The following is a 25,789-nucleotide window of genomic DNA, read 5'->3' on the forward strand; positions in this document are numbered from 1 at the left end:
TTTCGAAGAGGATGCAGTGGGGGAGCAGTGAGGAGGCAATGGGAATGAACTGGAAATTCACTGGGGATGCAATGGGAATGAACTGAGCGTGCAGTGGGGACAGAGTGGGGATTCAGAGGGAATGCACTGTCAGCAAACTGAAGACGCAGTGGGGATTCAGTGCGAATGCAGTGGGAAAGAGCTGAGGATGCAGTAGAGATACAGTGGAGATGCAGTGAAGATGCAGCGAGGATACAAGAGGGATGCAATGGGGATGCAGCGAGGGTGCTATGGGACTCACTATGTGCAGGGGTGGGGGGTAAGCCGCAAGTAGGGCAGGGGCAGGGTGTGAGCAGCAGGAGCAGAGCGTGGGCAGGGTGTGAAGGGAGCAGGGGCAGGGAGGGGACAGGGTGCGGGCTGCAGCAGTGGGGTGCAGGGAGGGCAGGGGATGCAGGGCACAGGGTGCAGGGATGCAGGGCTCAGGGTACCGGCCGCTCTCTGACCCATGTCTCTCTTCCAGGCCCCCCCCGCCGCCCCCGGACCCCCCCCTCCTGAGCCGCCGTCGCCCACCGAGGCCCCGGAGCCGCTTCTCGCCCCGTCCCCCGCATGCGCCCGCCGGGGCCCCCCCGCAGCCCGGCCCTGCCCCCCTGGAGCCCCACACCCCAATAAAGGTTCCTGCGGAGCGCGCTGTCCCTGCGCCTTATGACGTCACCGGCCCAGCGGTGAGGTCACAGCGTGGGGGGGGGTAATGCCCAGCGGTGACGTCATACATGCCACTGTGACGTCATGCAGGCACGTGTGATGTCACACACGGCTTGTGTGACACTCAGGGTAGTGTAATGTTGCAGCTGTGACGTCATACACCTGCATGCTATATGTGGGTGTGATGTCAGCACGGCTGTGACGTCACAGGTGGCTGTGATGTCATAGAGGCGTGTTGCCATATGTGCCTGTGATGCCATACAGGTGTGTCCCATGTTGCTGTGATGTCACACAGCCGAGTGTTGCACATGCTGTGACAACACACAGGCCTGTGCCATGTCACCGTGACATCACATGGTCACACACGGTACCACCAAAGCCGTGACAACATAGAGGCCACATCACCCTGTCTGATGTGGGGTGTGACGCCACGGTGATGGACAGGCCACACTTGTGACGTCACACAGCCCCTGTGACATCACCCAGGTCCCCAAGGCCCATAGACTCACCCCACAACAGGCGCCCAGCAGCGTTTAATCACAAAACCCCTACAAAAGGCACGTCCCCCCCTTCGCCCCCCCCCATTAATCCTCTTATGCAAAACCCCAATTTTAACCAATCTAAGGATATATATATAAAAAATGAGGCATCCCCCCCACCAGCAAAGAGGGTATTTTGGGGTGTTCTAGGTATGGGGAGCCTCAGCCCCCTAAAACCCCAGGAGCCTCCCACCCCCATTAACCCCCCCACGGCCAGTCCAGCTGCTTGAGGTGTCTTAAAAAGAGAAAAAAGACTCCAGAAAGGGAGAAAACACCCCAAAAAATGGGGGTGGGGGTGGGTGTGCTGGCTGGACACCCCACTTTATGGGGTGGGGGGGGGTCAGACCAAGGAGCCAGCTCGGCTCTGCGCCGGCACCATGACGGGCACAGCACCCGCCCGTGTCAAGCTGGAAGTGGGCAGCGATCCTGAGGGAACGGGGGTGGGATCCTGGCGGCGTTGGGGGGCCCCGTTCAGGGTGGGGGGTGAAAGGGCCGGGGGGCGCCCCCCTGCCCGCACCGGGGGGCCCCGGTAGCTGCCGGTGGCCGTGAGGATGGAGGCGGTGTCCGAAGGGGGGTGTGCTCCATAGGGTCTGTCCCGGCGCCCAGCGATGGAGGACAAGGTGCTGGTTTTGGAGAGGGTGTCTGGTGCCGGCCTCCGTGCCCATGATGGGGTCTTTGGGGCCACTGCGTCTTCCCTGGCAAGAGAGGACAGGGGTGGTGGGAGCAGCACCAGGAAATGCTGATGTTCCCATTCCTGGCACCCCTCCACTAAAGTAATAGGGGTGTGCAGAGCTCCTGGATCCCATAACAGGGGAACAAGAGGAAAAGGGGGTGGGAGAAATGAGGTGGGAAATGCCCCAGTTAACTCTGAAACCTAATGGTGACTGGGCAGAGATGGAAACCTGCCACTCCACACCCCCTTTAGGGATAGCTAGAGATGGAAACCTCCTCCCACTCCCTGTTCACTCTGAAACCTAATGATGAACAGCCTGAGGTTGGAACCTCCCCCCCACCCGTGTTAACACTTAATGTGAACCTCCCCTCCCAGTTAACTCCAGAGCCTCCTGAATGGGAGGTCGGCCTCACTTGATCTCGTTGGCTGCCTCCTCCTGCCCATCCCGTTTCTTCCTGCGGTATCCCATGACCCGCTGGGCGAAGAAGACGACGGTGGCGAGCGCACCCAGTGAGCCCAGCACGGCACCGGCGATGACGGCTTTGGTGCTAGCTGGGAGACACATGGGGGGGGGGTTTGCTTCCTTCCTTATTCCCATGGGGATTCCACAGGGATAATATCCCCCCCCCCGGCCCTGCGGACACGTACTCACTTGAGTGCACCTCCAGGACAATGTGGCACTCGGCTGACCCCGCTTGGTTCTCGGCTGTGCAGACATAGAGCCCCGACATGTCCAGGGACAGGTTGGTCAGCTTGAGGGTGCCCCTGTGCCAGTCTGAGGGGAAGAAACACGGGTGCTGCCCTCAGCCATGCCCTTGGCCCCCATCCTGTTAACTCTGGAACCTAATGGGGACTGGCCTGAGGTTGAAACCTCCTCCCCACTGTTAACTACATGCAGGGAATGGGCAGGGTTAAGGGGATGCTCCCCTCCCTGCTCCCATGGCATTACATGGACAACACTGAAGCTTCCTGGGATTTTCCAGCCCCCAGTTCCCTCCCAGTTTCCCCTTACCCTGTGCTGGGGGGAAGAAGACCTGCAGGGTGGGTGCCGTGCGCTGCCACTGGTACACGGGCGAGGGCTTCCCCTTCCTGGCGTTGCAGCTCAGAGTCACGTTGGCTCCCACCATGGGCTCCCCATGCAGTTGGCAGGATGGGGTGGCCGGTGGCACTGCGGACATGGACATGAATCCCATTGGAAACCATGGCAGGGGACAAAGGGGACTGGGGCTGGGGCAGCAGGGCCTTACCCAGCACAGTGAGGTTGATGACACCAATGTTCTTGCCCATGCTGGAGGCCTCATCCACCACATTGACCGTGCACATGTACTGGCCCGAGTCGCGCTCCCGGGTGGCATTGATGAACACTGAGATGTTGTGGCTGAGGACGGGGTACAGGAACCCCACACGGGGCTTCAGCTCTGTCTCCTCCACCTTCACCACCCCGTCCAGGTAGGTGAGGATCTGCATGGGGATAACACATGGTTGGTCTCCTCTGGATGGGGTTGTAGGAGAGGAACGCCCCCAAATCCCAACTTTTGTGAGTAGCATCAGCCCCATCCACCCTCACCTGCCCTGAGCATCCACAGCCTGAGAAACAAGAGCATCCCCCCATTGTGGGCATCTCCCCACCATGGGCACCACAAGTACACCCTGTCTTGGGCACCATCAGCTTCCCCCCATCATGGGAACCACCTCATCATAGACACTATAGGCTGCCCCCCACCATGGTCACCTCCCCCCCTTCCCCTCCTGTCTCACCTGGAAGGGGTCAGCATGTTCCTTATCCAGCAGCCAGGTGACATAGGGCTTCCTCTGGGAATGGCTGGTGTACCAGGCAGGCAGCACTACCTGCTGCCCCTCCACGGAGAACACCGAGCCTGTTCCCACGTGCACCTCCAGCACAGCTGAGGAGACACCTGAGAGGGGAAGAACATGGGATGTGACTCATCCCAGCTGCTCTTTTCCCATAGAGACCTCCCTGTTCCAAAGGGAAAACCCAACAATCCCTGGCATCGATGGGGAGCTGGGCCAGGAGGACGGTTTTCTTCCTTCCCTGCCACAGGAAGGGCTCTCCAGCTGCTCTGGAGGATGCAGGACAATGCCATTCCCTCCCATCCCCATTTCCTGCCCACCCGGGATGGGAAAACTTCGAGTTGAAGATCTCCCTTTCCATGGGAATGCTGCTGCTCCCAAAGGGCTGCAGTGGCCAAACATCCCCTTTAGAACAGTACTGGGGTACCCTCAACCTCCCCCACGACACTGCACCCATGTGCACCCCTCAAGCTCTCCAGCATCCTCTCTTTTGGCTGCCAGCACTAAACTGGGATTATTCATGGGTGGTTTCCCTTGATCCCCCTCATCCCAAATACCCCATCCCTGTATCCTCTGCATCCCAGCATCCCCAAAACCAACTGGGAAGAAGCAATGGGATACAGAGGGTACCACGGGCTGGAGAAGCTCCAGCAGGAAGATTATTCCCTGGCTTTGTCCGTAAAGCTCAGCTGGAAAATTAATCGGCTCAAGCAGGTTTGTGCTGCGGTTTAGTTGGGTTTATATTCCCAGGGGAAAGCCACCGAGGACCTGCATCCCGGTGGCTCCATCCCTGCATCCCATTGATCCATGTCCCCGGCTGGCCCCGCTCCTGCCAGAGCCCCAGGGATCCTCTGGATCAGGATGCAGAGGAGGTAGGGGAAAGGATGATGCTACCCCATGATCCCAAATCCTCACTGCCACCTGGGATCTGGGGGAAGATCCCTGGTTCTGGAGGATTTAAGGAGCTTCCCTATGGACTCCAAGGGTTTAATGGGATTTTTCCAGAGGAAAACAAGGCACTGGGGGGGGGTAGTTTTAGCCTCCTCCCTGCATCCGTTCGTCCCCCTCCTGACAAGGCATCGGAGCGGTTTCCGGACAGAGCCTTCCAGCTCCAGGCAGGAAACTCTGCTCCAGCCGATAAAGTCTTCCCAGGAATTGGGAGAAAATGAATCCATTAAATCAAATTTCCCTTCTCCGCAGGAAAAGCAGCAGGAGGAAGATGCTTAAAAATAGAACCAAGAACATAAACCCTTAAATCCTGGTGAGGGAAACACTGCCGGGTGATGGAGACAGCGTCAGGGAGCAGAAATCATGGGTATTAATCTTAGTATCATTCGCTTTATGAAACTATGGGATAGAAGGAAATATGTGATACGGGAAAACAACAGCAATTCCATTGGAATTAGTTACCCTGCGGAAGATATTTGTGTTAAATGAGGGTTAGTGGGTAAGAAAAGATGGGATTTCTAATAACTTTCTTGTGTTTTAATAATGAACAAGGCAATTGATAATAGGAATTCTCTAATAATGATAAATAGAGGTATGTTTTGATAAGAATATTAAAGAATATATATATATTTATATATATATAAAAGGATATTCCAAGAATAGTGATAATAGTGAGGATGGGAGAGTGCTAATAGTGGTCATGATGAGGATAGTGATAATAACAGTGATAATAACGCTAATAATGTTATTGAAAGTAATTCTAATAATGATAATATCGGTACCAATAGTAATAATAATTAGGATAGTAATAATAATAATAATAATAATAATAATTAATTATGCAATGTCATCATTTAATGATGCTGCAACTCCTGAGCATTCCCAGCAGTTGGGAAAATCCAGGTTTTTAAGCCTTCATCCTTTCAAATATATTGAATTAAATGTAGGTAGTCGAGAGGAAAATATGTGATAATTAATGATTATCTTGTGATTTCTAGAATAAAAGAGATCATTTGTAATAGATATTGTATAATGACTGCAGATATAATTATGTTTTATAGGAATTATAATACTAGTTATAAGGATAATATAATAATATGGATAATTTAATAGTATGGATAATCTAATAATAGAGTAATACTACTCCTAATAATAATAATAATGATTCATTAATGATGCAAATGCCATCATTAAATGATACCACAGCTCCTAAACAGCCACTTATCCCCAAAAGCTGGGAAAATCCAGGTTTTCATCCCATCTCCTCCATCACCACCACTTTGGGGGGACAATAAAGGGCCAGAGGCCAAAGGGGACTGCAGGTCCCTTTGAAAACCTAGGCTCCAGAGCAGGACAAGCAGCTCCGGCACTGGTGGGATGTTCCTGGTTGTATCCCAAGCTCCATGTATCCCAAAGCCCCTGGCACTGGCCGTGTTCCCCATGCTCTCACCAGTATGTGTTAACTCTGAAACCTAATGACAACAGTTCCTAGTGCTCTGAGACCGCATCCTTAAATCCCAGCGATCAGAGACTGCAGCTCCATTATTCCCACTCCTGCACATCGGGAAGAGGAAGACGGCTCCAAACCTCACCCTCCAAAACCCCTTTCTCTGTCAGAATTCCCCCTAAATTCCTCCTCCAGGACAAACATCACCTAAAACAGGCTGGGAGAGCCCATGCTGGAGCTGCGGAGTGGATCCCTTTGGCATCAGCTCCAGCTTTGGCCACCTCAACGTTCCAAATCCTCTAATGCTTTAACCAGATAGAAAAATTAAGCTGCTCCCGGCGCTCAGACACGGAGCAGGGGGGGAAAGGGGGAATCTCAGGACCTCCCGCATGCTCTTTGGGCTGAAAAAGTGGGATTTGCATCCAGCAGCCCTGAGCTAAGCACCTGCCCCAGTGGTTTCCCTGTGCTCCAGCCCATCTGCTGGGAGCTTGTTTTCCACATGGAAAAAACCCCATATTTCAATTTACTTTTCAAAATCCCATTAAATATTTTATTCCCTATGGAATAAATATGTTGAAATTCACCTTTCAAAACAACTTTAATTTTTTCCATATGGAAAAAAAAAACCCTTTCACATTTACCTTTGAATTTCTTTCCCTAAGGAAATATCCACCTTTATATCCCTGCTCACCTACAGCAACCTCAATAAGCACCCCAATCCTCACCTAAAATCATGGAATCACCCCCCAAAAGCTCCTTCCCACCCCAAATCCCAGCATTCCCAAAAACATCCCCCCCCACTCCACCCTATAAGCAATTAGGACTTAAAGCCTGATGGCGCTTGGGGATGGATGACCCCGTTCGATAGGATTAAGGCACTGGAGTCATGTGAAACCAGGTCCCAAATTAAATCCCAAGAGCCCAAGCTTTGGGATTTAAAATCCACAGCGGGAATGGGGCCGGGAAAACGACTCCCAGGAAAAAGGGTCATGGAGCAGCTAAGGACCCAGCTCCTCCGGTCCCATTCTTTTGGGGGGGGATTTGTTCATCTTCCCTTAACTCGGACTATTTATAACTGGGAGATAGGAGATGCTGGGCTGCGGAGCAGCGTCCGTTGGGAAAATCCATGGTGGCTTTTCTCACGACCCCGGAGGCTGGATGTGGGGGGGGCAGGAATGGCCAAATCCTCCGGAGAGGCCAAATTTGGGGAAAAGAAATAATTAACTAAAATAATCCCAACACTAATACGTGACTTTGCCATAGATAGAAATGGGCTTTAACCTCTGCCGGGGGTGGGATGGGAAGAGATGGGATGGGATTGGGGAATGGATCTGGGATAGAGATAGGGACGGGATTCAGGACAGGACTGAGGATAGGGACAGGGGTGGGGAACAGATTGGTGATGGGGAGAGATGGGATTGGAATGAGATTGGGGATGGGGATGGGGACAAGGATGGGATGGGTAGGGGATTGGGGATGGGGACAGAGAAGGGATGGGGTTGGGACTGGGGATAAGTTTGAGGATGGAGATGGGGACAGGGATGAGTGGGTACGGGACTGAGGACAGAGATAGGATGGGAACAGGTTTGGGGATGGGAACAGAGATCCACCACGACCCCATGCAAACGAACAGCATCGGGATGCAGCGAAGGAGCATCCTGGTGGGATTTAAGGACCAAGCGACCCCTGTGCCTCTTCCTTCCATTAACTTTTATCATGGAAAACAGCCTTCAAGGAGGGAAAATGGCTCCAGGAGCAAGGACCCCCACCCTGTGTCCCGTCGGGAGGAAACGCCACTGCCATTGTTTTTTGGGGCCGTTTCCTTTCCCCAAAGGCCTCTCCGCTGGGAACACCAAGGGATGTTTCCCTTTGGAGTTCAAAAAAACCCCTAAAAAGGCTGGGAATTAAGGGGGGAAAGACTGGAAAACCTGGTGGATGGAAAGCGGTTGAGACCTGTCACCCCAAAACCAACCGGGGTGGGTTTGAGTGCCAATAAATAAGGGAAGCAGCGTGATTTTATCATGGGAGAAAGGAAAACCAAGGATGTTTTCCCCCTGCCCGATGCTGTGCAGGGGGTGAATTATCACCTCCAACACATCGGGGTCCCCCTGGGGTGGGACCTGGTCCGGGGGTGCTGGAAGGAGCCACCGGCAGCTCCAAGGAACAAAGTGCCTTTCCCAAGGGGCACAGATTGTGTCCCTCAGGGCACCCCTGGGCAGGGAGGGCTCGGATGGGACCCCCAGTACCCACCTGCCTGCTGGGGTCGGACACAGAGAGGGTCCAGGGAGCGCTGAGCCCCCCCCCGGTACCCCCGGGAGTTATCCGGTTGCTCCCCTGTATCCGCGCATCCCTCCCGTGTCCCTCCCGGTGCGCTCCGGTCCCGTCCCCCCCCCCGGTCTTACCGAGCAGCGCCGCCAGCGCCAGCGCGGACCGCGGGAGCGCGCCCATGGCCGGAGCCGCCGCCGCAGCAGGTGCCGGGGCCGCGCCTGGGGGGGGGGAGGAACCGGGATGGGGGGGGGGGAACCTCCGAGGGGGCGGAGCATAACAAAGGGGCGGGGCCTGTTCTAGCCCCACCCACCTGCGATGATTAATTCATTATTTGGGTTATTATTAGCGATGGATTAAGGCTATAATGTGTTACAGTGGGTGGAGGGGGGGCACAGGGACCCCTAAAGCATCCCTGGCCATGTCCCGTCCCATTCCCAATGGAGGATCACAATGTGGCCAGGAGCCTTTGGATAAACATGTTAATCCTTAAAAACAAATAAAGAAATACCCCAAAAAAGAGGTTTTTTGACTCTCTGGATCAAGCTCCCACATTTTAGGGTGTTTCGGGATGAATCCAGCTTGGCTGAGGTTATCCCGGTCCTTGATCCAAGCAGGGTCAGACCTCGAAGATGAGCGGGATTAGATGCTGGAGGAGGAGGAGGAGGGGGGTGGAATTAATCCCTCCTCGCCCTCATCTCCCCCTGTAAATCCAGTCTGGCTGCCGGGATCGCAGGATCCAACCTCAGGGAGTGACGTTGAGGGATCAACTAGACAGATCCCACAGGATCCCACCCGTGCCCAGCGGCAATCTCACCTCCTGGTCCATCCGATGCATCCCTCGGCTCCAGGCACAGGTTCTGTGGGAAAACTCACCCTGTTTTGGGGGCATTTGTCCTATTTTGAGCACTGGGAGCAGCAGGATGACTTGTTCTCCTCTTCCTCCCTCCACCATCCTGGGCCCCAACAGCATCCAACCTCCAGTGGTCCAAGACTGCGATCTCCATGGGGCAGGAAATGAGCCTCATAAAAGAAATCAATCAAACATCTCCTGGAATAACTATCTCTGGAATGAAGCCGCAGTGGAAAACTCCCAGCAGAACCTCCCTGTCCCTCCAGAATTCCCTCACTTTGAGGAGGAGAAAGACATTTTCCGAAGCCCATCCATGTTTGCTTGATTTTATTAGGATTGCCACATTCATCATGTCACAACGTCACTGATTGATGAGCTTTAGAACGGGAAGCGCCAGCGCCAGCCAGCAGTGATGAGGCTTCGATAGGAATATGTGTCCTTCCCTCCTTATCCCTCCCATCCCTCCCTATCCCAATCCCCAATTCTCACAGCTTTGATTGCATCCATAGAACATGGGTTGACAGAAAAACAAGGTGGTTGTCTCAGCTGCCAGGTTTCTTCTTCCCCAAGAAGTTGAGAACTCAAAATCCCAACCCCAAAATCAAACCCAGTGCTCCAAAAGGAAAATAAAAAAGGCCAGGAATTCTTTTAATGGTATAAAATAAGAGTGGATATGGCAACGCTACGAGGAAAAGTGGGATACATCACGGAAACCAAAGTCTTTTTGCAGGCAACACTGTTTGGAAAGAGGAGAACACTTGATGGTGACAAAAGTGAAGTTCTAAATTATATACAACAGGATCTAAGGGTGGATTTGAGGAACAGTCTCCATGGAGGTGAGTCAAGGTTCAACTTGCCCTTGTCTATTGCTTCGTTATCCAGATCCATAATAACACTTAATAAGGAGACGGATGCGTAAAAATGGGACACGTGGAATAAAGAACCCCCCCAAAACTCAGTTTTCCATATGAAAACACCACGTCTACGTGCTTGTCCCATGTGGAATGTACCTACAGTCGTTTCACAGGCCGGGGGCTTCTCCTCCGGGAGGAAAAGCATCCGGAGAGTCGGGACACGCTCGCTTGCTGGGGGTGAGCTGATGGGAAGCACCCTCCCCCCCACAAGCCTCTGGTCATCCCAAAACTCGTTTCCAGGCAGAAAAGTCCCGATGTGCCCGGGAGCTGGAAGCGTCTGGTAGTGGGATGGAAAACAGGGGCAGGAAGCCCGAATCCTTATGAAGGATGAGAGTCAGTTGTTAAACTTTAAGGGATATCCGATGGCTTTTTCCAGGCACTCTACCAATGAGCCAGCGGAAAGAAAATCCCTCTCCACTTCCACAAATTTGATGTAGATGGATTTGGGGGAGACACCAGGCTCGACGAGGCAGTTCTGAGATAAAAAGGCGTTGATCCCAACCCAATCTTTGCTGAAGGTTTTGGTGTTTGCCTGGAAGTGTAAAAACAGGCACTGCTGGAGAGTCCGGACCTCGGCGATGCCGAGGTAACAGTAGATAATCCGGGCAGACTCCATGTCCACCCGGAGCGAGGCTTGTGGAGAAGGAACCTCCAGCTCACCTTGAGTCTCAGTGCCGGGATCAGGCGCCCTGTGCTCGCTGGGAGAGGAGGGAGGTTTGTCATGGCACTCTTCATATCCAATAGCATACAATCCAGGGCTTTTGGGAATCCCTCCCGGTAATAAATACTGGACGACGTTCCCTCCGGTGGGTTTGGAGTGAGCGATGGGGATCCAGTCGATCTCCATGTGGAGCTCCAGGCACCTGGCTTCGCTGATGGTGATCTCCAGGAACTTGTAATAGACGTTCTTCCAGTTCATTTTCTGCACTCTGGTCATGATCACTCGACCCTCTGGTTTTTCCGAGTTGAAGTATTCCCGGAGCCGCTTCCCAAGGGGGACCTGGGAGCTGATCTCCGCATAGTGGTAGCGGATGTCCTCCTTCCAGCGGGTGTTGTACCCGATGCCAAAAATGGCCAGTTTGTTGGAAAGGTGGAGCCTGGAGAAGTCCGTCCAGCTCTGAAACAGCTCCCACTTCAACTGGACCGACTCCAAGATTTGCATAATGTTCTGCATGACATCGCGCTTCCTGGGAATTACAAAACATGGAGAGAAGGAGAAAGGCATCAGGAAACCGGAGCAGCCAAACCATCCCTCCAATGCACCAACCTTTGGCAATGCTAACCACTTTTTCAGGGCCACAGTGGATTGGGCTTGGGACAACCTGGTCTAAGTTGGCTTGAAAGAGACAATGCCACTTTGGAATGAAGACTTCAGGATCTTTCCTAGAATCCCAGCCTGGTTTGTGTTGGAAGGGACCTTGAAACTCATCCAGTTCCAACCCCTGCCATGGGCAGGGACACCTTCCACTGGAGCAGCTGCTCCAAGCCCCTGTGTCCAACCTGGCCTTGAACACTGCCAGGGATGGGGCAGCCACAGCTTCTCTGGTTCTGCAGGTTTGGGGTCAGTTGACAACAACAGCAGCATCACACGTGTGTGTGTGTGTGATCAGGAAAAGAAGAGCCAAGATAAATTCCAGCACCCAGCGCGCTCAGTGATGTGCTTCCTACAGCAAATACCTTGGTGATGCTCTCCCATCCTCTCTGCTAGGAAAAGAACCTGGTGCACATCAGCAGCTGTGGATTTCTGCCTTTGCAAGCACAAGCTCACCTTCTGAGAAGACAGACAAGGGGACAAGGCAGAGAAGGAAACAGGTAGCACATGGTGTGTGTTTTGCTGCTGTTCTACACTCATCTGACTCAAGACAGACAGCTGAACTGAACTGAAAGCAAGCAGTCCCATCCAAAGCCAGCGACAGGAGAAAGCAGCGTGGGTAGGTTTTCAGTCAATAGCGGAGGAACGGAGCTAAAAACCCAAAAGAAAAGCTCCCACCTTTATTAATGACACCAGAAATACCCTGGCTAAGTTTAGCTCAGCACAAAATAGAGCTGCTGGGGGAATAAAAACGATTAGTCACTCCTCTGAGTGCTGAGAAGAGGAAGGATTTCACTAGAGGTGATCTCCAGCAGCACAGTGCAGGAGGAAAGGGCTTTCCACAGAGGGAATCATCACTTGGAGTACAGAGGAATAGGGAAAAGCCATTTGAAAACACTCTGCTTTTCGGGTTTGGAGTCTGCTCTTCCCACTCACAGCAGGATTCCGCTTGGGGGCTGCCCTGCTGAGCAGGAGATCTACCTCCACGCTGTGGCCAAGCAGAGGTACTGGAAGCATTAACAGTCAAATCCTTGTCATTACTCGTTTTTCAGAAGGAAACTGCCCTGGAGCTGGATTTCCATCCTCAACCCTCGAGCTCCCTTGCTGGCCACTGGCCATCTCTATGGCTTTCTCCTCGGAAGCATTTGGAATTCAAATGTGGGAAGGAAGACACCAGAGACATGCTGTAAATTTGTTCTAAAGGCTGTTTCCAAACAAAAGCAGACATCAAAGCAGCTGGAACAGCTGGTTTCAGTGAAGGGCTCAGCTCCCCATGCTTCTAGTTCATCACAAAGCCCACAGTGAATAAAAAGCCTCTTCAAATCAATCTGGACCAGCAGAACAGAGCTGGAAGCAGCATGTCACTTTGCAGCTTATTTGGAGGCTGCAGCGTGCCAAAAAGATGCAATAACAGAGCTGCTGTGGGGAATGAACAACCAGCTGATGGAGCACGGGACCTGGACACAACTTTCCTATTGCTGCTTGCTTCCTACACTGCTGAAGATCAGGGAACCCAGGAAACATGGGAAGTTTTATAAGTCTGGAGGTCAGTTATTTACTACCTGAAGGTAAGAGAAGTAGTGCTGTCCTTGGAGATCGACTGCATTAGGTTTGTAGGGGCAGGATCAGGTCCTGGTGCTCGCCAAGCTGGGGGAGCAGCTGAACCCCAGGAGGAAAGGGAGTTCCTTCTGGTTCTGCAGGTTTGGGGTCAGTTGACAGCAACAGCAGCATCACACGTGTGTGTGTGATCAGGAAAAGAGCCAGGATAAATTCCAGCACCCAGTGCTCTCAGTGATGTGTTTCCTACAGCAAATACCTTGGTGATGCTCTCCCATCCTCTCTGCTAGGAAAAGAACCTGGTGCACATCAGAAACTGTGGATTTCTGCAGGCTGCTTAGCTCCAAAAGCTTCCAAACCCCTTCCAAAAGCCCAAGGGAAGGGAAAGGAGGAAGCAAAGCCAAGACTGCCTGACAGAAGGATGGAGCTGGTCTCTTCTCCCAAGGAACAAGGGATGGGACAAGAGGAAAAGGCCTCAAGCTGCATCAGGGGAGGTTCAGATGGAGCTGAGGAACAAATCCTGCCCCAGAGGGTGCTCAGGCATTGGAACAGGCTGCCCAGGGCAGGGCTGGAGCCACTGTCCCTGGAAGTGTTCACATACAGTGTAGATGAGGTCTTCAGTGCCATGGGTTAGTGGTGGCCTTGCCAGTGCTGGGGCAATGGTTGGACTCAATGAGCTTAAAGGTCTTTTCCAACCTGGTTAACTCTCTGAATCCGTGATTTTGGCAAAACACATGCTTGAGGTTCAGCATCACCATGTCAGAAAGGTTCAGCAGGGAACCTGAACTCACCTCCATTCCCTCCACTGAAAACCTGCCCTTGACCACGAGTGCAGATGAAATTCTACCTCCTTTGAAATCAGTTTTATGTGTTTTAAACCATCAGCCAAAGAGGTGAAGAACTCCGAGATCTATTTACCTCTTGTGGCTTTTAAGAGCTGATGCAACTCTTCCTGAAGATAACAAATATCCTGCTTATCTTCCTATCAGCCCCACTGCCCCTGACTGCCTTCAGTCTACTAAATCAGGGCTGAAACGTTCCTTGGCCTCATAGAAGGGGGTAAAGAAGCTTTGAGTAAATCAATGTGCTGGAAGATGCCAGTCACAACAATGGGCTTATCACCTGCAGGCTTCATGAGATGCCCAAGAGCCTCCCATCTGAGCCTCCACCTCTGAGAATTCACTATTACTGCCTCTGCGGCTCCCTAAAGCACACCTTGACAGGCAAAATTCTCCCTGAATAGTCCCAAGGAATGGTTCAAAGAGGCAATAATAATGTTTAGGATGAAAAAAGCTGCTTTTCTCCAGGTCACTGAGTTGCTCAACTGGATTTGCTCCATGTTGAGCTATAGAAGTCACCTTTGAGTCCTGTGAAAACCCACCTGACGTGAGGAGGCTGAAGACCACTGCAGTGAGAGCTTCTTTTCTATCATTAACCTTTTCTTTATAGGTTTTAGAGGATTTTTTCCATTTAATTACACCAAAAAGCCTCTGTTCTGTTACCACTCAGGGACATGGTGTTAATGCACTCAGTGCTGATGACTTCCCACCCTACAGAAGCTTGTCTTCCAGCACAGGAAACACCACATTGACTTCAGATGACACTACAAACCACTTGTGGGGAGCTCAGAACCCACCCAGGAGGGTCTGCAAGCCAGTTTGTGACAGTTGCAGATGTATCTACCACCACCTCGGGGGTTTTACAACCCTGAAGGTCAGAAGCAAGTAAAGTCTGAGTAAATACAGCCCAATTCCTTTCATTTTTGAGAGGCTCTGCGTTATTGTTGGCGAGGCGAGGGAGATTCGCATGCTCCAAGCATTCCAAATGCTCCAGCTTAAACTGATCCAACAAGGTTAAAAGTCAGCTCTGGAAAGCTGTAAAAATAAATTAAAAGTATATATATAAACCCCAAGTTTTGGCATGTCTTCCCACTGAGGGGAAGCAGGAACTCTTCTCGCAAGCATTACTCATACCAAGCCATCAGCACACAACTACAGGGGTGCTGTGTCCCTCTTCACTCTCTGCCTTTATTTTGTGCTATGTCCAAAGGGGCAAACTTAAGGAAAATGGGAAAAAGACCCAACCCCAAACACCAAGATTACAAGTTGATCTGAGAATGAAGCCTTGTGTTATGCTATAAGCCTGACCACACACGTCGCTACTGAATCTGACATGGATTTAATGCCCATTTTAAGCCCTCTGCATTCATGTAGTAAGTCCTGATTCAGCCTCTGAGTGACCAAGCCATGAAGAAAGAAGAGCTGTGAAGCTTTTCAGATGTTCTGAGGTAACTGGCATCATGCAGAAAGCAGCTTTTGACTGTATGAACAGTCTTGCACAATGGATTTATAATTACAATCAGAAGGTTCCAATCTTCTCTCCTCCTGCACAACATCCCCACGGAAACACATTCCAGGGTAAAACATTCAGAAGTTACTTACTGTGCGTCTTCAGAAGATTCCTGCTTTATCTTTAATGTTCTTTTGGTGGTAGGGATTTCATCTGAAAGGTAAAATTCCAGCAGATAATTACATTTTAGAATGTATTCCTAAAGCTTTTTAAAGAAATGAGGTTGAAATGAAGTAATAAGTAATAAATAAACCCAGAGTTGCTTCCCAAGCCCAGCAGTCCACTAGAGCTCTGCATGAGACAACTCCAGCTCCCAGATCCTCCAAATCAATGGGATTTTTTATTCCCATTGGAATGGATGTGGTCAATTAAGATGTGAATCTATCTCCACAAGTGCAAAACCTCTCAAGGACAAGGCTACAATTCCTACTATTAAATCAACTGAATTGCAAACTCCATTGTTAAACAGGGGAAAAAGAAAAAGGCTGTTCTGCTTCCCAAATGCAGCTGTATTCCATTTAGATGTTGTGTGCTATGTGCTTTTCTCTGAGCATTCCTTCAATGCTTCCCCATCCCTCACTGCCCTGACCACGAATGGGTCCAGATATGTGACTACATCTCCTCTCCCTCTTTCATCCCACAGATCACCAGGGGAAGAAACCAAGCAATTCATGGCACCATCAGTTTTTATCCAACTCATCTTCTAACTGATGCTTCTCTTGGATTGCCACTGAATTTACTGAGTTAACGTTTCTGCCATGAAAATAACTCCTGTTAAAATAGCCCCATAAGATCTGTGGGTCAAGGGATAGAAGTAGACTTAAAGAAAGCCAATTCTCCAAACTGCTCAGATCAGTGTGGTTTGTATCAACGTGGTACCTCACTCTGTTTAACCCTGTTCAATGAACAACAAGCAATGAGCAAATACCCAGATTCCTCAATATATATATTCTTATGCAGAAACAGCAAGAATTCAGGCAAGGAAAGCACGTGGAAGGGTTCAAATCCTGCAGTTTGAGCTTGCTTGCCTCCTTTTTAATGCAAAAAAATGGCCTTACATCTGGATATAGGCACATTTACATGTTTAAAACATCACATACACCCTAGGTAGGGTAGATAAGAAGAAGGAGCAACATGTTTTCATAAGCGGTTTGAATTCCTGTTCTTAATGTAAGTGAAGAGTGTTTGAAGGTGACAGGTTCAGCTGGGTATCAATGAAAGGAAAAATATCTCCATATATCCCACGAGGGGGAGCAAAACCAAGCAGGGGAAGGAGAGAGGGAATGTATCACCTCATCCTGCACCATTTCTGGCCACACATCCCTCCTTGCCCTCTGCTAGGCTCTTTAAACTCAAGTCCCAGTCATAAAATACTTCAGGAACCACAGTTTGCTTCTAACTGGGGAGTTTCTTTCCCTTTTCTCCCCAAGGACATTGTGTGTTTCGCATCTTCAGTGTGTGATGCCCAAAACACAGAAGCTAGGATTGAGACAGGTAAGTGAGAGATCAGCATGAGCACAGAGCACAGGTAAAACCTAGAGGATGGAGATGCACCAGGATGGGATTCCTTACCCAATTCCTGTTCACCAGTCTGGTAACAATGAAGATCCTGACTGTGGTTTCCCCAATCCTCCTGTGAAAACTCCTCCATCGTGCTGCTGTCCGACTCCAGCTCCTGGTACAAGCCGCTGCTGTTGATGAGGACAGGCTGGCAGGGCTGGGAATCCCATCCTCCTTGTCCAAAGACCTGCTCCAGCTGTTCAAACGTGTAGCTGCTTTTCCTCTTCCCAACACCGTGCTCCTTCACGCGGCTGTAGCACCTACGCAGGGTCTAAGACGGAGGAGGGCAGGTTAATCACACAGCAGTGGGCTGGGAAAGCACACTTACAGCTAAACAGCTGCTATAGGCAGGGATTTGGGTTGGTTTGGGGGATTTCTATTACTTCTGCTGATCAGTATTTGCCCTAAATGCAATGCTCCCAAATTAATCTACACCCATCACATGTATCCAACATTCCCACTGCAGCGATTTAGCATTAACATCTATGACACAGGACAAAGTTGCATAGCAGCTACAGGCTCATCAGGTTTAACTTGCGTGATTTAACCTCTTCCCCACTTCAAAAACAAAGAAAAGAATTCCCAGATGTGCCGTGAAATGTAGGGAAAACACTACAAATACCAAGAGACCCCAGTCAAGAGACACCAACCAGCCAGGAAAACACACACCTACTACGAGGAGGAGAAAGCAGAGCTGGTGCCGTGCCCCCAGCATGGAGAAGGTGCAGCAGGGAGGAGAGAGGAAGGGCAAGAGAAAGAAGAGTCCCCCAAAGCAAAGATGGTCCAACCTTCCTCACTCTGGTAAGAAGACACGAGGTACGAAATGTATATGCCTAAGCTATTCAGCTAGGAAAATGTTTATTACTTACATATTCTGCATTCCTTACTAACTCACTCTGCCTCTTGTGAAGCTGCTGAAATTTAAAAGAGGTCAAATCAATAATGCTTCACATGGCCAGACTTTGACAGCAAGCATTAAGCATGAAACAATGCTAACGTGGCTCTAAGAAGACTTTAAAACCAGCACTGAGGCCAAAACCTCCCACATGGACCAATGCAAAATCATCTACTTTTGGAGTTCCCTTCAGCATTCCGATGGCTGGGCCAGTGTTTGAGTGCCAGCAAGGCAAAGCTGTAGAACTCTACCACATATACCCCTTCATCCAGAGCAACACACAACTATTTGGGGATTAGAAGATAAAATCATCTTAATGGGCATCCCTCAAGGTGGTTTTGATTCTACCACCACTGTACATTTGAAAGGTCATGATGTGTCCCAGGTCTGCTGGATCTTAATGGTCTTTGGGATTGGTGGAGTGCTAGAAAACCTATATTTTAGCAGAGAATTAGGGGCTTAGAGCAAGCTGCTCTAGTGAAAGATGTCCCTGCCTGTGGCACAGGATTGGAACTAGATGAGCTTTAAGGTCCCTTCCCACACAAACCAGTCTGGGATTCCATGATGGTAGATTGCTCAGGTTCTAGCTTGAATGACAAAGCCACCTCTGGAGTTAAAGAGACACTAACTCAGGAAGAGCCACTCCTGTCTGCTTGCGTTCTGGAAGAACACTGGAATGGACTATCAAGCACATGTCACTGCAAAAACCACTTGGGCTTCCCCCCCAGAAGGAACCTTTACATCTCTCAGAAAGCTCAAACCTACCTAAAGTTCCTCATACACTGGTTTAACAGCATCATCAGCAAAGGAAGATGTTCCTAACTGGCTTCCTGGTGATATTCAGAGCCCTGGGAGCAAAACTGCTGAAGCAGCAAGTCAGTTTTATCCTGCTGATGAACATCCAAGTGATGTTCACCTAAAATCACACGGGTCAGCCCTGTTTCATTGATGCACCACAGGGGTGAAGCGGACCAGAACCCCTGCAGCTACCTCCAACTCCTGTTATTTCCTTCAGAGACCTTGGTAAGACCTAAATAACTGCCTGGACCTCAGGAAACCACCCTTGGGACACTTCCCAGCACTCAATGCTTCAGACACCTTTCTCCCAGCAGCTTATTCTGATCACTGGGATTGAAGATCTAGGTTGTAGTGACGCATCTCCTCTACTCCTGGTGTCCAGCTCAACTCCTGCTCTGCGGTTCCTGAAGTGCACAACCATATATTGGTACAGATAGACAAGAAACCAGTAAATTTAGTAGAAGTAATGGAAAACAGACCTGATAACTGACCAGTGACTGTTCAGACTGGAAGAGACCAAGGCTTTTGCTTACTGCTCTGCCACACAGCCTGCAATACGAAGACAGGTTAGCCCAGAGAAGCTGTGGCTGCCCCATCCCTGGCAGTGCTCAAGGCCAGGTTGGACACAGGGGCTTGGAGCAGCTGCTCCAGTGGAAGGGTCCCTGCCTGTGGCAGGGGTTGGGGATGGATGAGCTTTAAGGTCCTTTCTAACCCAAACCAGTTTGGGATTCTACGATTCTATACTCTGCTCCATGTTATTGGACCTAATGATGAAATTCAGGGTGAAATCCAACCTGCCTCATCACAGAGAAGGTTAAACCAGAAGACAGAAACATAGAATAGAATAGTTAGGGTCGGAAAGCACCTTAATATCATCCAGTTCCAACCCCCCTGCCATGGGCAGGGACACCTCACACTAAACCATATCACCCAAGGCTTCATCCAACCTGGTCTTCAACACTGCCAGGGATGGAGCATTCACAACCTCCCTGGACAACCCATTCCAGTGCCTCAGCACCCTCACAGTAAAGAACTTCTTCCTTATATCCAGTCTAAACCTACGTAGATGACGTCAACTGCTCCACCCCTGTCCATCACTTTTGTAGCCCCGTCATAGAAGGCCACCAAATAGGTCAGGCAGGATTTCCCCCTAGTGAAGCCATGCTGGCTGTCACCAAGCACCTTGTTTTTCATGTGCCCTAGCATGCCTTCCAGGAGAATCTGCTCCTAGATTTTCCAGGCACAGAGGTGACACTGACTGGTCTGTAATTCCCCAGATCATCCATTTTCCCCTTCTTGAAAATGGAGGTTATATTTCCCTTTTTCCAGTCATCAGGAACAAGTTTAAGAAGAGATTATTTATATCATAAAGCTGCTAAAACTACAGCCCCACTACAAAGAAACCCATCACTGGAAGCAACAACAGGCGAGGGCTGACATTCCTTCCCCTTTCATGTGGGTTCCTGGCATTCCCTTCTCCCCTTTGCACTTCAAGAGTGCTTAACCAGCATCCTCAAGGGATTTCTGTTTCCTCTAGAACAGGAATTACACACTCAGCAGAACCCCCCAGTTCCCATCCAGGGTGAGGAGGAGGAATCCAGCTCCAAAGAAGTGGGTCTGTGTTGGGCAGCAAGACCCAAAACCACCAAGGACTGAAACACATTATTCCTTTATACTAAAGGAATAATTCCATCCCTCCTTTAAACTAAACCAAGACTTTTTTGCCTGAAAATTCCTCCTGATTCCCACAGCTCTGCACAGTCAGTGGCAACAGTAAAAGCTCACCTGCACTGCCCCAGAGCATCCACCACAGCCAGACATGAAAAGGGAAGAAATGATGATGTCTCAGTGTAAAAGATGAAGGAATACACACTGGATTCGCTGGGTTTGGGATTTCAGGATGGCAACATCACAGAATGAGGCCACAACTTCTTTTCCTGCAGATAAGAGCAGCTCAAGAGCTCAGCTCCTGCTGCCCAGCTGTGAAGGGCATGGAACCAGCACATGAGTCTGGAAAGGGTTTGGCCAAATATTCCATTCCCTGCCTTGAAACACCAGGAAATATAAACTTAAAGGCTTCCCTTTGCACTGCTGAGGGGAGGGAATGAGTTTCTGGATGTACCAACCAGGCTTTGCCATGAAGACACTTAGGAAAGAGGAGGAGAGCTGGATGAGAGGCATGTGTGCTCTAGTAAATGACTTGGGATATATTACTAAACAAGCAAGAATTAAGGATATGACTTGAGTCACCCAGATAAGGAAGCCACAGAGCAGAGGACAGCTTTCCTGGGAAGCCACCAGGCAAGAAGTGAGATGTTCCAATCCTCAGCTCCTGAACTCACCAGTCACTGTCCTTGCAGCCACAGAACCAGATTCAAGGTCCCTTTGTGAGGGAAGAAACCAGGAACAGCTGCTGGAATGGTTATGTGTGAATCCCTAAATTTAAACCAGACACTTCTAGAGTGGCTCAAACCCAAGCAGGGTCTTATTCCCAGCTTGCAGACCAGCACTGCAGCAAAGTACCCGCAGATGTTGAGAGATGGAGGAAAATCTGGGACCTTCCTTTGCATCCTGTTTGGATTAGGAGGGAATGCAGCTATGTCGTACAAGTGGGAAACTCTCTCCTTTGGAGTTGACTTTTTCCTTTCCAGGTCATTTTAAACTCGCTCCTCCAGACTTGGCAGATTCCAGGGAAGGCAAGAGGCCTGAAGACAAAGTAAGTGGAACCCGATATGGTTTTAAGCACAATTTACTTCTCTAATACATCAGCAAATCCTCACACTACAGGCCCTTGAGGGAAATGTGGTACATGATGGGTAATACATGGAATGATGCAGCCACGTGCTTCTTCCTCACCATCTCCCCAGCTCCATTGTCAGCTCAGAGAGCCGACAGTGAAGGACTATGAAGTGCCAACAGCGTGTTCAAGTCACCCTCCTCTATCTCCAAGGTGATGCAGGCATCAAGCCCTCCACATCTAGGAGTGATTTTCATTCTTGGTTGAGCATCAAGAGTCAACCAGCTGATTCTGCCTGGAATCCCACGAAAACTGGGATTTTAGGGATGGCAGCAGCTACCACAACTACCTCAATAATCCCTATAATGAGGTCAGCTCTTGGCTCTTGTGAGAAAAGCCATTTTTTGGCCTCCAGATGATTGCACTGATGAAGACCCTCATGGTGGGGATCTGGGATATGTAACAGCACGATGGGCACAGGGTGCTGGACACAACTGACGTCCAGCAGCTGTTCTTCACCCAGCAAGGTCAACCTGTGAATGACTACAGGCACAGGACAGTGCATGGATGCCAAGAGGACAACTCCCTTGCAGCAGGACACTAGAATTGAAGATCCATGCCAACGTATAGTGTGTTGATATAGAAACAGCTATCCGTGCTGTCAAGAGCTGCTCTTGGAGGTGATAAAGACAAGCCCTATGCTCTGTTATTGCCTCCAGGCTGGCTGGTTGGTGCCTGAAGTGTGGTTTCTTTCAAGTGTGACCTTTGTATGGGCAAAGATGTGGTCAAGCATCACTCCTTAAGAGAAAGGGGGAGAATCCTCCTCTGTGAGAAGCCCACAAACCACCGGGACCATAGGATCTTCTAGCAGTCACCAAATCTCTTGCTCTGGACCCAAAGCAGCTACAACTTGTGACCAGCTCCATCCAAAAAGCATCATCCAAAGCCAAACAACCAATTCTGGGCTCATTTAATGTGAGACTTCTCCCAGCTTGCTCAGCACCACCTGAAGCATCAATAGCTGCAGAGCCTGTGGCCAGAATTGGGGTAGGGGTCCTCTACAGCTGCTGCATAAGCTCATACCACAACCCAACCCCATCAGAGCCTTGTTGCCAACACCAAACCACCTCAAGTAACGTTTCCATGAGGCATCAGCCTCTGGCAAAGCCCAGAGCTCTGCAGAAGAACCAGTTTAAGCAACAAGCACCTTGCAAGCTGCTGACAAAACAAGGGACTCAAGGAGGCTGCAGCTCAAAAACCCTTTGGATGTGTTCAAGGGAAATAAATCCCTAAGCAGCACATACTTGGAATCAACAGGATGACAAGAGGAAAACACTGCGAGACCAGAACTTGTGAAGCTGGGAATGTTGAATCCACCCTTCCAAGCTTCACTCCAGCCCAACCTACTCTACGAGACCCCACAGCGATTCCCACAAGGCTCCTCTTTGTAGGAATGGGATGCTCCCAAGCCAGACACCAGACCCAGCCTTTCCCCCTTCCCCCTCTTTAAACCTGCCACCACAGGACACGCATCCCTGGGGCTGTTGGAAGACAGGTTTCATTATTACAGAGGTTTCAGAGCCCACAGCACATCCTGGCGTGGGCCCGTGGAAGATGCTGTATGGTGTCAGGCAATTCCAAAGCTAAGGAAGGAGCCACAAGAACAAGAGGGCAATCAGAGTCCAAACCAGCCCTCATTACTGGGGTAACTGGGAGTCCCCTTTACCCATGGGAGGCAACTGCCACCTTCCCATGAACCCGAGACACTCAGGACAACCACAGTGATGTGGTGCCCAGAATCCCATGGGAAAGGATGCTGCTAGGGGCTGTCCAAGGGGATGGCAATGGCCGGGACACCATCCTCTTCCCAACTCAGGATCCAAGGATGCTGCCACAGCCAATCCATGTGGGAAGAAACCCAAAGGATGCAGCACCCGGGTCCAAAAACTGCTGCTGAATGCAAGGGCTGAACCCCCAGGACACAGCTCCAGGCCAGAAGATGCCAACCGGGTACTGCAGAGAGCCAGTGAGCTGATCCCAGGGGAACAGTGCCCTCATCCCAGGGCCAGAGGCTGCACTGAGCCCATGGGATGCCCACAGCCAGGCTCTGAGGATGCTCTGGGAAACCGCCTGAGGGGGTGATCCCAAGGGATGGCAGGTTCCCCACCTCAGGAAAGCTGCCAGCACAGACAGCACAAAAGGCTGATCCCAGGAGACACCGAATCCTCACTCCTGGTCCAGAGGGGGGCCCGAACCCCCAGCCAGGCCCACAGGATGCTTCCAAAGGGATTGAGCCCTGGGGACACAGCTTCCCAAAGGAAGCCCGAACCGGCTCACACCCCAGAGCTCGAAGGCGCCGCAGGACACCGGGACACCGCCTCCCTTCCCCCCCTCCGTGCTCCCTCCCCCGGCCGCGGTACCTTGATGCGCTCCCGGCACTGGGACGGGGTGCGCTCGTATCCCAGCTCGGCCAGGGCACGGGAGACGCGCTCGTACATGGCGGGCCCGGGGGCCTTGCTGCCGAACACGGTCCCGGCGCCCTCCAGCTGCTGGTACCGCGCCTCCACCAGCCGCTCGTTACCCCACACGGCGATCAGCGCGTTGGTCTCCGCCGGCGTCCAGGACATCCCTCGGCAAGCGGCGGCAGCGGCGGCGGCGGCGCCCGGCGAGAAGGAGACGGAGGGCGAGGCCCCACCGCGGCCGGCCCCGCCAGCCGGCGGCCCGGTGCCGAGCGGAGAGGCGCCGCTGGGGGTGGAGGGGTCGGAGAGGCTCCGGTTGCCGTCGCTCAGCGCGCTGGGGGAGCCCGGAGACAGCACCTCCATCTTGGGCACCTTCAGCGGCGGCTCGGCCGGGAGCTGCGAGGAGCCGCAGGGCGCCGCCATCTTGGAGGTGCCGCACCGAGCGGGCGGAACTGACGCACGGCTTCCGCCGGCGGAGGGGCGGGGGGCGGTGCGGGGGCGTGGCCTCTTGGGGAAGGAGGCGTGGTCATGCGGGATGGGGAGGGGCATGACGGCAAAGTGGCTATAGGTGGGCGTGGCTAAAGGATTGGTGGGCGTGGTTTGTGTATTGGGGGCGTGGCCGTGGCTAAGAGCACGGGGGGGCGCGGTTTGTCGTAGGGTAAGGCCACGGACAGTGGGCGTGGTTTGTCATGTGGGCGTGGCCCGTAGTGGGCGGGGTTATGGGCGTGGTTAGGGCGGTGGGCGGGGCTTGATGACCCCCTCGGGCAGCGCCCCCATAGCCCCCAGGGGCAAGCGGATCCAGTTTGTGGGGCACAGACAGCCTAACACACTGGAACCCTCCGAGCACCCCCTATTGGGGTTGATTATGCCAAACCTTGGGGATGAGCATCCCCAAACCCTGGGGCTAAACCAACCCAGATCTGGGCTAAGCATCCTTTTCCTTGCGTCTGAGCACCCCTCAAATTGGTGTTGAGCATCCTTGATTGAGGCTGAGCACCCCAAGCTCCGGGCTGGAACTGCGGGGGGCCTTGATAGATGACCTGAGGGTGCAGATAGAGGGGGGCCCCCTCTGCACCCCAGACTATTCGTTAAGCCAAAACTAACGAGCTCTGACCCAGCCAGAACCCCGAGCTCCCCATCCGAGTGGGGTGGTACAGGAGGTGTCCTGTGGGTTAATTAATCGCTTTAATTAGGGCTGTGTTGGTTAAACAAATGGCGTGGGGGTGCCAGAAAGGGCCGGATTGGGGGTGTTGGGCGGGCTGCAGCACATCTGGCAGGAGAGCGACCGGGAGCAATCAGGGGCCGTAATTATCCCCCTCTAATTAGGGGGATTAGAGGCTGCGAGGCTGCAGGGGGAGGGTCTGGGGACATATTAACCCCCCCCTTACAGGAGATGGCAATGTCTTTGTCACCAACTGCTTGTCTCCAAAGAGATATCCCCACTGCTAGCTCTGCAGTGTCCCCCCAAAGGGATGCACCCACTGCAACCCCTGTGGCGTAACCCCAAAGGGCCCAGGGCTGGTCTGTCCCCGAAGGGATGTCCCTGCTGCCAGTCCTGCAGTGTGTCCACAAAGGGATGTCCCTGATGCCATCACATGCCCAAAGGGGTGTCCCCATTGCCAGCCCTACAGAGTGTCCCCAAAGGGATGCACCCACTGCCACCCCTGTGGCATGCCCCCAAAGAGGTTACTGCCGGTATGTCCCCAAAGGGTTGCTCTTGCTGCCATCACATCCCCAAAGGGATGTCCCTATTTTCAGCCCTGTGGTGTGTCCCCAGGCAGATGCACCCACTGCTGGTGTGTCCCCTAAGGGATGTCCGTGCTGCCAGCCCTGTTCAGTGTCTGTCTCCAAATGGATGTCCCTGCTGCATCCCCAAAGGATGACAGCCCCACGCCGTGTCCCCAGAGGGCTGCACCCACCACCAGCCTCACAATGTGTCCCCAAAACAGGGTCCCCAGTTGATATCCCCACCGCTGGCGCCCCCCAAATG

General features: G+C 51.8%; 2 protein-coding genes across 4 annotated transcripts; both read right to left on the reverse strand.

Annotated features, from left to right (window-relative positions):
• Positions 1 to 1,483: 1,483 nt before the first annotated feature.
• Positions 1,484 to 8,556, reverse strand: ESAM (endothelial cell adhesion molecule). Its single transcript, XM_034069548.1, has 7 exons — positions 8,503 to 8,556; positions 3,652 to 3,809; positions 3,141 to 3,354; positions 2,906 to 3,061; positions 2,546 to 2,668; positions 2,307 to 2,445; positions 1,484 to 1,915 (listed from the first exon to the last, which is right to left on the reverse strand). Exons 1-7 carry the CDS (start codon positions 8,546 to 8,548, stop codon positions 1,561 to 1,563), a joined length of 1,191 nt encoding a protein of 396 aa, XP_033925439.1. The 5' UTR covers positions 8,549 to 8,556; the 3' UTR covers positions 1,484 to 1,560.
• A 974-nt stretch (positions 8,557 to 9,530) lies between these two features.
• On the reverse strand, positions 9,531 to 24,234 carry MSANTD2 (Myb/SANT DNA binding domain containing 2). 3 transcript variants are annotated; one of them, XM_034069581.1, is made up of 5 exons: positions 23,761 to 24,234; positions 17,780 to 17,821; positions 16,923 to 17,181; positions 15,443 to 15,503; positions 9,531 to 11,319 (listed from the first exon to the last, which is right to left on the reverse strand). In XM_034069581.1, exons 1-5 carry the CDS (start codon positions 24,220 to 24,222, stop codon positions 10,467 to 10,469), a joined length of 1,677 nt encoding a protein of 558 aa, XP_033925472.1. In that variant the 5' UTR covers positions 24,223 to 24,234; the 3' UTR covers positions 9,531 to 10,466. The 3 variants fall into 3 exon arrangements, with proteins under 3 accessions (XP_033925472.1, XP_033925471.1, XP_033925473.1); XM_034069580.1 differs by having other exon boundaries at positions 17,780 to 17,824; XM_034069582.1 differs by lacking the exon at positions 17,780 to 17,821.
• Positions 24,235 to 25,789: the final 1,555 nt, after the last annotated feature.

This window comes from Melopsittacus undulatus, chromosome 15 (assembly GCF_012275295.1).
Source record: "Melopsittacus undulatus isolate bMelUnd1 chromosome 15, bMelUnd1.mat.Z, whole genome shotgun sequence".
NCBI lineage: Eukaryota > Metazoa > Chordata > Aves > Psittaciformes > Psittaculidae > Melopsittacus > Melopsittacus undulatus.